Source organism: Aythya ferina, assembly GCF_964211825.1.
Source record: "Aythya ferina genome assembly, chromosome: 5".
NCBI lineage: Eukaryota > Metazoa > Chordata > Aves > Anseriformes > Anatidae > Aythya > Aythya ferina.
In genome coordinates this window covers 30,573,198-30,586,388 of record NC_140301.1, presented here as the reverse complement: position 1 = coordinate 30,586,388, position 13,191 = coordinate 30,573,198, and the positions used below count along the sequence as shown (strand labels likewise).

The 13,191-nt window shown below is 40.5% G+C and overlaps 1 protein-coding gene across 7 annotated transcripts in view; it reads right to left on the bottom strand.

Moving 5' to 3' along the window:
* The window catches only part of PAPLN (papilin, proteoglycan like sulfated glycoprotein), a 63,297-nt gene that overhangs the window by 33,918 nt on the left and 16,188 nt on the right, over positions 1–13,191 (bottom strand). For all 7 annotated transcript variants that reach the window (XM_084520034.1, XM_084520035.1, XM_084520033.1 and 4 more), the window contains exon 2: positions 7,003–7,065. In XM_084520034.1, the coding sequence (XP_084376160.1) occupies positions 7,003–7,059 (57 nt within the window). In that variant the 5' untranslated portion in view covers positions 7,060–7,065. The remainder of the gene's footprint in view (positions 1–7,002; positions 7,066–13,191) is intronic.

The window sequence follows — 13,191 nt, the reverse complement described above, 5'->3', positions numbered from 1 at the left end:
GGCCTAGAGATAGTCAAGCTAAATTATTCTGTGACTCTTTGTGCTGCCTTTCCAAACTGAGAAGCATCAATAAAACATCATGTTATACCATTCCAATGGTCACTGCTAAAAGCACATGATTACTGATATCCATGCTATGCCTGAGAGGTTTTAGATGAGGTTAGTGCCCACTTTTAGCCCAGCAGCTCACATACCTTTATTCCATTGAGCTGCAATTGAAGCATCTCTTTGTATGCTGAAAAGTTGTTATTTTGACTTCTGGAAATGCATCACACAGTTATGAGATTCCATTCAGATACGATAACAAATCTCAGCGCCAACATCAAGACTTGTGGGAAAATATTGACGTTGCAAGTTAACATTTGAAATTCTTTCTATCGGAAGTACAAGGCCCTGTAAAATTGTTACCCACTGAAAATAGATACAGCTGCCTATGATAAGATGAGTAATATGGAATCGATTCCCTAAGTGTCACTGTCATTTTATGCGGCACTTCTGTAGTTTAAAACTATAGTCAAAATAGAGTACGTCTTTTCAGTCTTTCCCACTGTTTCTGAAATAACACTACACTACTATTGCTTGATAAACATCAGCTTTCTGGGGTTTACAGTTTCTGAAAGGTTTATGTTTAGTTTAACACACCCTTGAATTGTAGCCCCATTGTTGAAACATCTGTGAAAGAAGGGTGAAAACAAATGCTTTACAAAAGAAAGTTATCACTGCGGTCATTTATTCCATAATGGTTTCATTGCCAAAGCCTTGGCTAATAGGAAGTCTCCAGGGAAAAATGCAGCTTTGCTAAGTTTGAATAATAATTGCTTAGAGAATAGTTAATTGCTAACAGAAAGGTTAATGAGGGAGGCAAAAAAAATCAAAAACTGTCAAGGTGCCAGGATAGCTGGCTGCTCCCTGTGGGCAGGGGGCCAGCAGTGAGGGCTCCTAGGGGATTCAGGGCAGGGCTGGGCCTGACAGCCAGGCCTGTCCTACCACCCCAAACAGGGAGAAGGGCAGGCCAGGGGAAGCCCAGGCCCAAACATTGGGCCTATCCCTAGGGATAGGACAGTCCGAGGCCAAGATATGGGCCTGGATCTTTGGGCCTGCACCCACGCAGGGCAGGGCTGTGGGGAGCTGGAGACTGGCCCTGCTGTGGTGTCACTGTGTTAGGGCTGACAACCCCGGGGGCTTAAATGGCCTCCCAGGCTATGTGCAGAGTGGAGGGAGGTTGGCCAGGGCCAGTAAAGCCTAGTGGCCCTGAAAGAACAACAGGCCTGGAGCATATGCTTAAGTCAGGATGTGAACGACTTCCTTCTTTTTCTATCCAGAAGACCTGCCCTGTTCTCCTAGGATGACCACCCATAACGTTTCCACGCAGCTAAGCCCTGCAAGATGGGGTATTCAACATTTGTACCTAATTGTCAGGGAGCTGAGAACATTCAGTGTATCTCAGCCATTTGTAATGTAGATGTATGCTACTATTCAATAGAAGTATTTTCAAGATAAATCTATATGTAACCAGCTACGTTATTAGCCTAAAATGCAACAAAAAAATAGGTGAATGAATCAGAACCACATGAACAAAGCATTTTTTATAATTCTGTCTTAACCATTGATCTTGGCTCAGACACAGCAGGCTCGCAAAGAGCTTTGAAGGTGAAGAATGCCAAGTACCATTTTTTATGAATAATGAATAAGCAATCAAAGAACTGCATTTGAACGAACCTAGAAAAACAAGAATGAGAGTGAATAAGATGGTGACAGCAGGAAGCGAACCACAAAATGGTACAGGAGAAGAGAGCTTATTAAGACAAACTGCTTCACAAAGAGGAGAGGAAAAAACAAGGCTTCATTAGTTTTAACGGCTTGCGGTTTACACTCACTGCATTATCTCCTTCCACTCCCCTCTACCATCTCAGCCCTGGCTTGTTAGTATATGCCCTCTAGCAAACTCACTAAAATCCATCAGTTCCCTTACATCTTCAGCTCCCCAAAACACTTCAGGTTCTCCCTACACTACTTAACCCACACCCTCATAGTTCCCAACTCATTCCCACACTTCCTATGTTCACTCCCTACCATTCCTCACTCTTTCTACCTTGTTACGGACTGTCACACAATATAGCTGGCTCCTTCCACATTCCCTGCTTTCCTGTTAGCTGGGAAGGCTGCAGCAACTGCCTCACCTACCACAGAACTGTGAAGGTGCTTCCTCACTGGACTGTGCTCATTTGCTGGCTAGTGGACAGAGCAGGTAATAGTTTTCAGAAACTGAAAGCCTTCTACAGGTCTGGGTGGCTTGGAGCTGACTAGTGTGTAAAAAAAGCAATCTAAAAAGATACAGCCACTGCAGAGAAGTTACATTGAATCTTGGAATCCCTGTGGAAGAAACAGGAGGCATTCAGAAAACTCCACAAAGAAGGGGATTGTGAGAACATTTTATGACCACAGACTTATTTTGGAAAAGTGATCAAAAGAAACAGTACGAAGTCACTAGAAACTGTTTATCCAAAGGACTTAGCAGGAACTCAAGACTGAAATGGATAAACTATTACATACTGGCAGACATCCCCTTCAGCTAAAACTACTTCCGTATGTGATTACTGGGAAGCGGAAAGTCTGGCACTAATTTACCAAAGGATCCCAGGGAAATCCAAGGAATTGTATACCCACATATTATAAAACCGACAGCTACTAGATAAATGAATAGAAACTATAACAGAGAACAGAATTAGCAGACACCTGCATAAATACAGTATATTTGGGAAAGAGTCAACCAGGCATTTTTAAAAGCATGTCCTTCTAAAGCTACTACAGTTCTTTGACAGATTAGCAAACGTGAGCAAAGGTAACCTGTCTGATACATTCACATTTCCAAAAAGCTTTCAACAAAATCATTCACCTAAAGCTTTGAAGGAAGCTAAGCAGTCCTTGCATGGATGACAAATAGGTGACCAAAAGATAAGAACAAATGTAGGACAAATCAAATGATGATGTATAAACTAATCACAAGAACAGGATCTTGTTGTCTTTATATGAATGCTGTGCTGTTGGAAGTCTACGTGGTTTCGAGGAGACACAAATTCAGGAAAGTGAAATAGATTCCAGCTCAAAGGGTTCATAATCCACAAGTAACTGGAGACTGGAAGTGCATTAGGGAAAACTGTACATATTTGCCATTCTTCTTACATTTTTTTTTTCTAAACATTTGTTTATGATGTAGCTGGAGACAGGATATAGAGCAAAATAAACCTTTGGTCCTACTCAGTACAATTATTTTCTACCTTCACCTCAATGAGAACATTAATAAAATCTCCTTCCCTTTCTCTCTCCTCAGTAATTTTCACTGTTTCTTTATGACCTTAACTTTGAGGTCCTTATATACCTTTCGACCTTTCTGTCAGATCTAGTCAAGGGTTTAGAAGTTTAATCAACAGATTAACAATGGTTAAACAATAACAACCTTCATTGCTTCAGAAGAAATTAAAAACAGTATTTTAACCTAGAAATGCAGACCCATAGAAAGCAATGCTGCCCAGATGGAAGTCATTTGAATATGATTTTCAGCCAAGCTTCAGACCAGCTTTTGCTTTAAGCACACCTACAGTACAGTCTAGGAACAAATATAAGTGTTGGACACGATCTAACTAACAACTAATACATACAGATAACAAAGCATTAATTTAAACTCTTTCCCTTATAATAATAATAATAAACTTTTCCTTGAAATAGTAACATGATATGTGTGGCTAAGGCATTTCAAATCTGGAAAGAAGAATTCTAGCTGTAAAAATTTGCCAATGTGAAACCACACTTGTAAAAATGAAATTGAGGCAGAGAAATCTGATGAATGTCATGTTTACTAAACAGAAAGCAACCCCAAATTATACAACATACATACACAACCATGCTAAATACATGCACACAACAACAACAACAAAAAAAGTTATTCAAAATAAGTTATTCCCATGGAAAATCTTCAGCATTCATTTTCTCTAAATCAGCAGAGGCACTGTTCCTTCAGCAATAACGCTATCAGGCAGGGCCCAGGCAATTTTACCTTTACATCATTTCGTCCTTCTGCAAAAACACAATAGGAGCCATGAAAAAAACACCAGAACCTGGCATTTTCCATTATTGCCACTGTTCCCAACTTTCTTAGAAGCAATGACAGGATGGCCTGAAATTGCACTAGACTATTCTGTTTTAGCTTTCTGTCTGTAACAGCCACTAACACAACTCCTCCTGGCCATCAAGGTGTAGTTTCCAGGTACTATCACAGCAGAAGCAATAAAGGAGCTACGTTACAGATGACCTCCTTTTCTAGACCCTTTAAAGCCGGGTGTAAAGGGACAGACACCACAGGTGCTGCACAATAATCATAGAATCATCTAGGTTGGAAAAGACCTTTAAGATCACCAAGTCCAATCACCTACCTGAGCTACTGAATTCTATCACTGAACCGTGTCCCCTAATGCCATGTCCACATGTCTCTTAAATACCTCCAAGGATGGAGACTCCAGAACTTCCTTGGGCAGCCTTGTACCACACTCTCCATATTCTACCAGTAAAGAATTGAAGAAGAGCCTGGTGAATCCTACCAAGGATGTACTGGGGTGGAAATTCTCTGCAGCCAGTGGCTTTTACAAACAAGAGTCCCTTTTTTGGCCCTTAATGCTGCCTGCCATGTCTGGCAGAAAAAACAGCCACTCTCAGACTGCAAGCTCACAGCAGATTCAGGCAATGGCCTCAACTGCTCTGATAGTCTTGGCCCTGTCCACATCTCTTCCCTTCTTTCACTTGCTGCTCTCCCTAGCTTAACAATCAACAAAGCAAAAACAAGCAACTCCACTCCAAAAATAGGAAAAGAGATGAAAAACAGCAGGCATCCATCTACACCCTTTAATCACAAGCAGACACGAATCCCTGTAGACTTATCTTCTCCATCCTTGTGTAAACCTGCAGCTCAGACATTTATAGTTGTACTCCCATTATCACTATCAGTCTGTGTTTTTACAAAGTCATGCTTTCCTGCTTCTGGGACAAAAGGTTTCAGTTCTTCCACCAACAAACTCTTTCTGGGGTGTACACTATTCACTCCAAACCTGGAAGTGACCCACATTTCCACCCATGTGCTGCTATACTGGCAGTTCATTTGATATAAAAATTCATCTGTCTCAGCTGCAAGGCTGCTCTGGGTCCAATGTTTAACAGAGTTAAAGTGACAGTGACTTACCTTTTCAAAGAAATGTTCCTATGCATTAGAGGAAGTGCTCCCCCTTCATTGTGGGGAAATGTAACATGCCACCTAATAATCTCATACCTCTGCTTCCAGGAATTATAAAAAGAAGGCACAGAGAAGAGACTTTTTCAATGTTATGTGACATGAATTAAAGTTACTCTTCAATAAGCCTGCCATTGCATGTGAAGCCCTAAAGGAGTACAGAGTGGCGTAGAAACATACACAATTCTCTAACTTATTTTTCTCCCTTGTAGTATTTCCTGTCTGTTTTCAGTCTCACCCTTTCTTTCTCTTTCTTTCTTCCATCATGTATGTGCAAAATTGTGCTGCTTATAGCAGCAGGGCTACCACTCCTCTCTGCAGCAGTGAAACAGGCATGCAGGCACTGCTTTTCCACAGCTGTCCCACCTGTGGGAGTTCACACAGCCCCACTGTTTGCTTGGTGCATAACCCAATTTAGCACAAACTTGAGTTGTCATCTCTACAATTAGTCCTTCCAATTCTCACAAGCTGACCGTTTCTTACTACAGCCCAGCCCAGACACATTAACATCTGGTAAAGAATGGCCCATTCAAAACCTAAACCATTTCTCTCTTCCCTCCCAGAAAAAAATGGAGAATCACCATAGCAGAATGCCTAACTGCTGCTAGATCATCCTGTCTTTTTATAGCTTGGACAGATGTCAGGGCTGGGACACCACGTCAGGGAAGCTGAAATTAAGTAGCGGCCAAGCAAAATATTTTTCCTTCATTCAGCATGCCTTCAACAGGAGCTACTGGTTGCATGCAGGGGACAGTCTAATGCTACAGAGAAGTGTCAGCCTTTGTAGTTACAGGGTGTTTCAGTCATTTCACTTCCATAAAAACACAAGGTTGCAAAGAGATAGGTAAACAGATGAACTGAATATAGTATATTCTGGTTCTTTTAACGTACAGCATCTTCTTCTATCAGATGCGAGATAGCAAGATATTATTTAAGCATATTTCCATCTGTAAATTGCAAAGTCTATGATAGCTAATGAATTCTGCTTTATTTCTGGCCTCTTGTCCTTGATCTTCAAAAGACGGCCTACAAAGCATTTGCAAATGATGAATATGGGAATATAATTTCCTAACTGTACTGGTGAATAAAAGTTGTGGACTCATTAATTTCAGTGACATATTTATAATTCCTCACTACTCCCACTAAACATTTACTCAGGGTGATAATTACCTCTCTTTTTTTCCTCCTTTCTGTTCCTTTACACGTAATGTATCACTTCTTCCTTTGCTAACACTTCCCATCTACTCAGCAGGTCACATTTTATCTCAGACTGTCCAACTCATTAATATAATTGAAGTTAAATTCAGGGAAACTGTTCTCAAACTGCATTTACTTCAGAAAGATCCCACATCTCTCTCAGAAAGGAACAGGAACCCCAGCTCCTAATAGCTATGTTCCTTTTTTGCCTCTATTGAATTGGTTTGATATAAATATTACCTCCCCAATTAAAGCTAAACCATATGACTTTTCTCTTTTGTGTGGTCTTAGTGGTCTAAATCAGTCAAGCAAAGATTTATTCTTCTTATTTCAAGTGATAACTGTAGTTTTGAAGCAGTGATTACTACTTTGCAGATAACAACCCTAGAGACAAATTTTCTCATTTAATTGCCACATAAGACTTTTCATAACATGTACTTTCTACAAAATACTCAAGTTAAAGATGTTGACAGTCCTTAGCAAAAATATCTTTAATTTCTTGTAAGTATTCAGAAAAGTTTACTTACTGAAAATGCAGAAGGTGGCATCACTGCTAGCATGAGCAGAAGGAACAAGTTCTTCATCTCTGTCTGTGGGAAGAGAAAAATTACTGATAAGAATTACTTACTTCTTTGCTGCTTGTAGGTTGGAAAGCTAAGACACCATAACGGAAAAATTGAGGGGGAACTAAAATGAAGGCAAGAGAAGAAAAATGATTTTATCACTACACTCCCTGAATAGATGAAGGCAACTGCAAAGACTGAAATTACCTTGCACAGAAAGCCAGAATGTAATTACTGAGCACAAATATTTCCCTGAACTTTCCTCTGATATTATGAGAACACCATCCCCGGGCACAGTGGAAGATGCATGCTGCTGCTTGTCTGCCCTCCCACCCTTTTACTTATACACATGACAAAACCTTGAAGATTGTAATGACTTCAACTGACCCAAGGTAAGAAATTCCACAGTTAACATTCTGTACCCTATATTCATCCTTCATGACTTGGTGAAGCGTTGTACCTTTCTTTGTGTGATTGTGCTTGTTTAAAATCCTACCGTTTGTCCTGGGCAGATACCACTAGATTCAGCCACCAGTAGTTACAGCCCTTCTGCAGAGCTAGAAAGGAGTTTAGGCCACAAAAACTGGAAAGGCAGCATACAACAGGATACAACAGTTCCTAAAAACTGGGGCATTATGCTTATTTGGGACCACAGTTCTATACTGGTGCATTGCCTCTTGCTACTTTATCTTTCCTCTTGTGAGTTGCAGCAACTGAACCCACATGAAGCACCATTCACCAAAGTTTATAGCTGTGACAAAGGACGCTTTGGTCACTACAAACTGCCTGTTTCTCATGACCACTTTCTCATGACCTCATGACCTGTTTACTGAGCCCAGAAAGAAGAGAGAGACTAGATACTCCTAGCATAGTTTTTATCTAGTCCAAGTTTCTTTCAAAGTTAGGAAAAGGAAAGAGGGAGAAACTTTCTTTTCACAGTGCATAAAATAAAAGCATCAACAATTAAATGTTTATCTCAATAGTCATTGTAACAACACCCCTATTTAATATTAAAACTTAATATACAGCTCCTTTGGCCTGGCCTATTAAATCCAAATGAACTAAAGAATGTATATCACTGATAACAATCTAATTACTGATACAAAATCATTGTTGTATGAGAATATCAGATCAGAAATAAAAAGTACTTGAAATGAAACATGCTTGATATAGCATTTGGATATTTCAGGTTACCTTATGTCAAGCAACCACTTCCCTCATAGCGCTAGGCCTCACTGAACCCACACAGCTCATTACGGTTCTGTAAGTCCATATACAAGATATTTTGACATTCCCAGTATCCCGAGTACTAGGGATGAAAACCTTGTTCTTTACTATTTTTCCTTTTGGGTATAAAAACCACTAAGTGCTAAAAACCCAGCTGCACCAAATTCTTTGTGCAACCTATCAAGGAGCAGGGGAAATAAGCTTCTGTCACTATATACCGAATGCCAGTCATGTGACTCATAAGAAAATGAAGCTTTAGGAGCTTTTTGTATGAACAGACTTTCATTCACTTTGGATTAGCCTTCTTAAGAAACTGAGGAAAGACTATGTAGCCTCTATCACACACCCATGCTACTAGCTCTCTTTCAATTCAAGTCAAGGAAGAAACAATCTAGTGCTGCCCTACATAAGAGGTTAAGTACACTCTCTATGTAGTTGAGGCCAACAGCCAAAACATAGGCTAGATCTGCGTCACAGCCCCATTCAACTGTGAAATGATTTTCAGATGGGTAGGACAGCCACAAGAAATGAGGAAACAACCCTTTTGCTACAAGTTCCATGCACAGAAACAGCAAAGCTTTTCTTACACAGCTTATAACATCCTCACACCACTAGCAAAGCGGTAAGGTATAAGAAAAGTATCTTTTTTTGGGTGGTGTTGGTGTCAGACAGAGGTAGATCTTTGAGACTGATTGTCTCCTCTTCCTACTGCCCAGAAAAACTCTCCCTTCCCTAGCATTCCTCTCTCACATCTCCCACTCCAGGCACTTCTCGGGTTCACAGAGACAGCTGTGGGAATCACATCCCTTGCTCCAACAGCCTATTGCTGCTGGTAACGTACTGCCCACTCAACTCCTGGCATCAAGAGGCAGATAAGGAGCTGGGCCCAAACCTCGTGATGCTCCTGAAGAAGAGGCTAGAGAAGCAAGCAGCTCACCAGAGCTGGCAGTGCTCCCAGTCTCCAAGTAATTAGCATCTTGGAGGTTTTCAGCCAGATGGGATGAAGACATTCTGTGAGGAACAGCATTAAACATTTGGGACAAACCCCTACAAAAAGCAACAGGTTATGGTTCTGGTGCTCACTTGCATTTTTGTGCCATTGCACTAGCCTGGAAACTGCTGTCATATGTCTAACATCTGGCCTAAATTTAGCATTAAAAAGTTTAGACCATCCAGCCCCCTTAAATTAGTCAACAGATTCCAGGAAAAAATGGTCAGGAGGAACAGGGCCTTCTGCAGCCTATTAAATCTTCCACTGCAAAACAAATATTGTGTCTTTCTCTGAGCTTCAACAAACTTGTTATTTTAAAAGCTTCCCCAGATGCAGTATTCTGCATTAATCCTTTTTGCCTCCCTGTCAAACAGAAACAACACAGATTGGATTGGTGAATCTGAAACCTTCACAAAACAGGGTCAAGGTCTGTTTCTGGATTTAATGGCTCTTGCTCTCCTTGTATGACCTGGGACACAGCAGCATATGTTATTCTGTTTGCCATTCTTCTCACTGAAGCCTGGGTGTGTGGGGGAAGGAAAGAAAAGGACAGTGTTTTGCAGTGCTTTCACTTGTGACAACACCAGCTGCTGCTCTCTGTGCCCTCTGTCCTTCTTTTAACTCTTTTCAACACTCCCCAGCTCTGTTTTCCTACTGTGCTAGAACATCATCTCCACCGCCTTCCACCCTGAAACAGCAGCAGGGTCTAAGAGGAAACGGTGACTATATGCTCAAGATGGAACAGCTGCTGGAAGGCTCACGGGTAGGAATTCCTACCACAGTGCTAAAATCTGAATTTATATCAAGAAGAATTATGAAAATCCCTTCACAATACGTAAGGAGCAACCTGGATCTCCAATCAGAACCACAGGTAGGCCCAACTGAAACCTCAGTTCAATATACTGGAAGAGATTAAAATTTTCTAGCCATCCACATCTGTCATCAACTGCTCAGGTTAGGTGAGCAAAAAGCTGGAACCCATCACCATTCATGCCATCTGTGTAGGCATCTGAACTACGAAGCTCTTCTCTCTAATGGGGCCAACCCAAATTGCTCTTAACATGGGAGAAGTTTGACCCTGAAACTGAATTTAGCAACTTAGAATCCTTACTTCTGTTCAAAACAATATGGATCAAATATTTTGTGGAAATTTCAGAAACTTCTGCCTGACGATATCCATAAAGCATGTTCTGGTGCCCTTTTTCTACCTACTTCTGCTTGGTGCTGTGGACAGGAGGGCCACAGTGCTACAGAGGAGATAGCTGGAATTTCAGAAACTTGGACAGAACTCACCTCTCAACAACCACCTTCTTAAGGAAATAAGACCTACATCACCTGTGTGTGTGTATATATATATATATATATATATGTATATGTAAAAATAACTTTGAAACAGATGGCTAATTTCAAAGTTTCACATACGGTTAACTTTTGGTTGAGAAAAGAAGCATAAAGGACTGAGATGAAGAGATATATGAGATTTTTAACTTATTTAGATAATGACCTTACTTAAAACTGGGATAAGGATCCTCATTTCAGGGCTTAACAATGAACCTACTCAGTAAATAAACTTTTGCCTTAACAAATAAAAAGTCTGGAAAAGCCAGATGGGCAGTCTTGGAGATTTCTCTATAGTGGAGCCAAGTGAACTGCTTTAAAAATATTTTAGTTACAAAGTCTTTATCCAGGGCCATGCAGGCTTAGCAAGATCAGTGAATTATTCATTAAGACCAGGAGTACACTTGAGACAAACCGAAGAGAATAAAGGACAATTTTAATGACTTCTCTGTTTTCTTTACGCGTGCAAATCCTGCCTTGCAACGCACAAACATTCAGGATTGCCTACTTCAACTTGGCCTCTTTTCCAAATCACCTCTCAACATCCATGCTCTGAGGGAAACAAGACCTACGTTGCCTGTGTGTGCATGTGTGTAAGTGTAAAAATAACTTTGAAACAGCTGGCTAATTTCAAGGTTTCAAAATCATAAAGTTAACTTTTGTTGGAGGGAAAATAAATACAGGGCTGAGATGAAGAGATATATTAGATTTTTATCTCATTTAGATGACGACTTCTTTTCAACAGGAGGGAATCTAAACTTGAAAGTGGTGTTATGAATAACCCAGCCTTGTTTAAATGAATGCTTAAAGCTGTTTAGATGCTACAGCATCAAATCACGCAGTCCAAAGAAAACTGGGTTCATTAGTTCCATTGCACACAGATGTATTGGTCTGTGTGCATGTGCTTCTCACTTTTTTGGGGGGGGGCAAAACTGAACAGCCAGTGCTATGTGGCTCTTCTCTGTTTAGCACATAAGATGGGCCAATCTTTTGCCTGTGAACTGCATTTCTAAATAACGTTTTGGCCAAAGGCACACACCACATACGTGGGACGGGGACTGTTCTGGAAGTGGCTCATAAGCAGGAGATAAAAAAAACCTTCAGGGCTGCCACTTTTCTACTGCCAGACAAGGTAGAGCCAGGCTGGGCAAGCAGTTAAGTGCATAAGCCACCCAGCAGTACTAGCTTGAGCAGCCACTTAGAGCTCTTTTCATCTTCCAGATGAGGATTTGAATTTCCCCATGCAGATCTACTGTTCTCATCCAAGGTAGCCCTGACAGAAGCTCTTTGCACAGCTTGAGACACACATCAGCGATTGCAATAAATATTTGCTCACTGCAATATAGATTGAAATTACTTGTAAATTTTAGCATATCTAGCATTAAAGCAGAAGTTGTCATTGTGACTCTGCTACTCCCACATCTTCCGAATTTCCGTCCCCCTTCTCCACTACTGCTACTCCCGGCCCTTTATATGTTATGTCTTACTCAGTTACTTTATTTTTAGTAGCCTGATGAAGGAGGTGGGAAATCATAATGGGGATTACATTGTCCAGTTTTCCAGTGGCATCAAGTTTCTTAGTCACTGACTCAAAGTCACTTGGTGAGTTCTTAAGACTCAATATTTTCTGAAGATGCTACTGGGTTTTGCTTTGCTCTCAAAACATCCAGCATATCTTGGTGCCAGCTTTCGTTTTCTTACTATCCTTGTCTACTGAGAAGCACCTTTTAAGTTTGTGGTGGAAGAGTTAAAAATGAAAAATAAACACATAAAGCAAGGAGGGAAAGATGCTAATGGAGCAAGGATCAAGGGTAAGGAAAAAGCTCCTTTACTTATACTGAGAGCAGCTTTGGGGGAGCATGAGGACCACATCATGAAGTCCAGAAGAACAAAGAAACTGGTAATCCCTTTAGACAGAGGACATCACATTCAAGATAATTCTAACCAAGGTGACTGCCTGTTTTCTTCCCTGACTACAGCAAACCATCTTTTTCAGACATTTGTGTAAAGAAAATCCTGGGCCTGACACCCTTTGGGCTACAGTGGATAAACTAATTAACGTGTGTAAGCCTATTAAAGTAGGAGGATGCTGAATTTCCTTTGTCTTGACCACACAATAAGCCACATTTATTAAAAAAAGCATTTATATACAAAGTAGTGGATAAATGTTTGTTAAAGGTGTGTTTAAACACAAGACTAGTTGAAGGTGTTTAGTGGTATGGGAAGGGAGGGAAAATAAAGAAAAACACAACACACATAAGCTGAGTAAAAGTTTTACAGAGATATCTTTATCGTTGACACACCAATTTATTAATTCACTCCAAACGTGTGCTAGGGATTAAATAAACCTCATCAAAAGAGTATTCCTGCTGAGATATACTTTCAGCCATATTATGCATTTTAAAATTTCAGCTAGCATAACTTTAAAATTTACCTTGTTAAATTAAAAAAAATGTTAAAGAAGAACATACTGAGCACAGTAGCAGAGCATCAGCCAAGAGTACTGGCAATGTACAAGCATCTTCTAGACTGCTCTATCAATAGACTTTTGTCTCAGCTTTCTGCCTAACGCAGAACAGGCATAAAACCTGCACTGG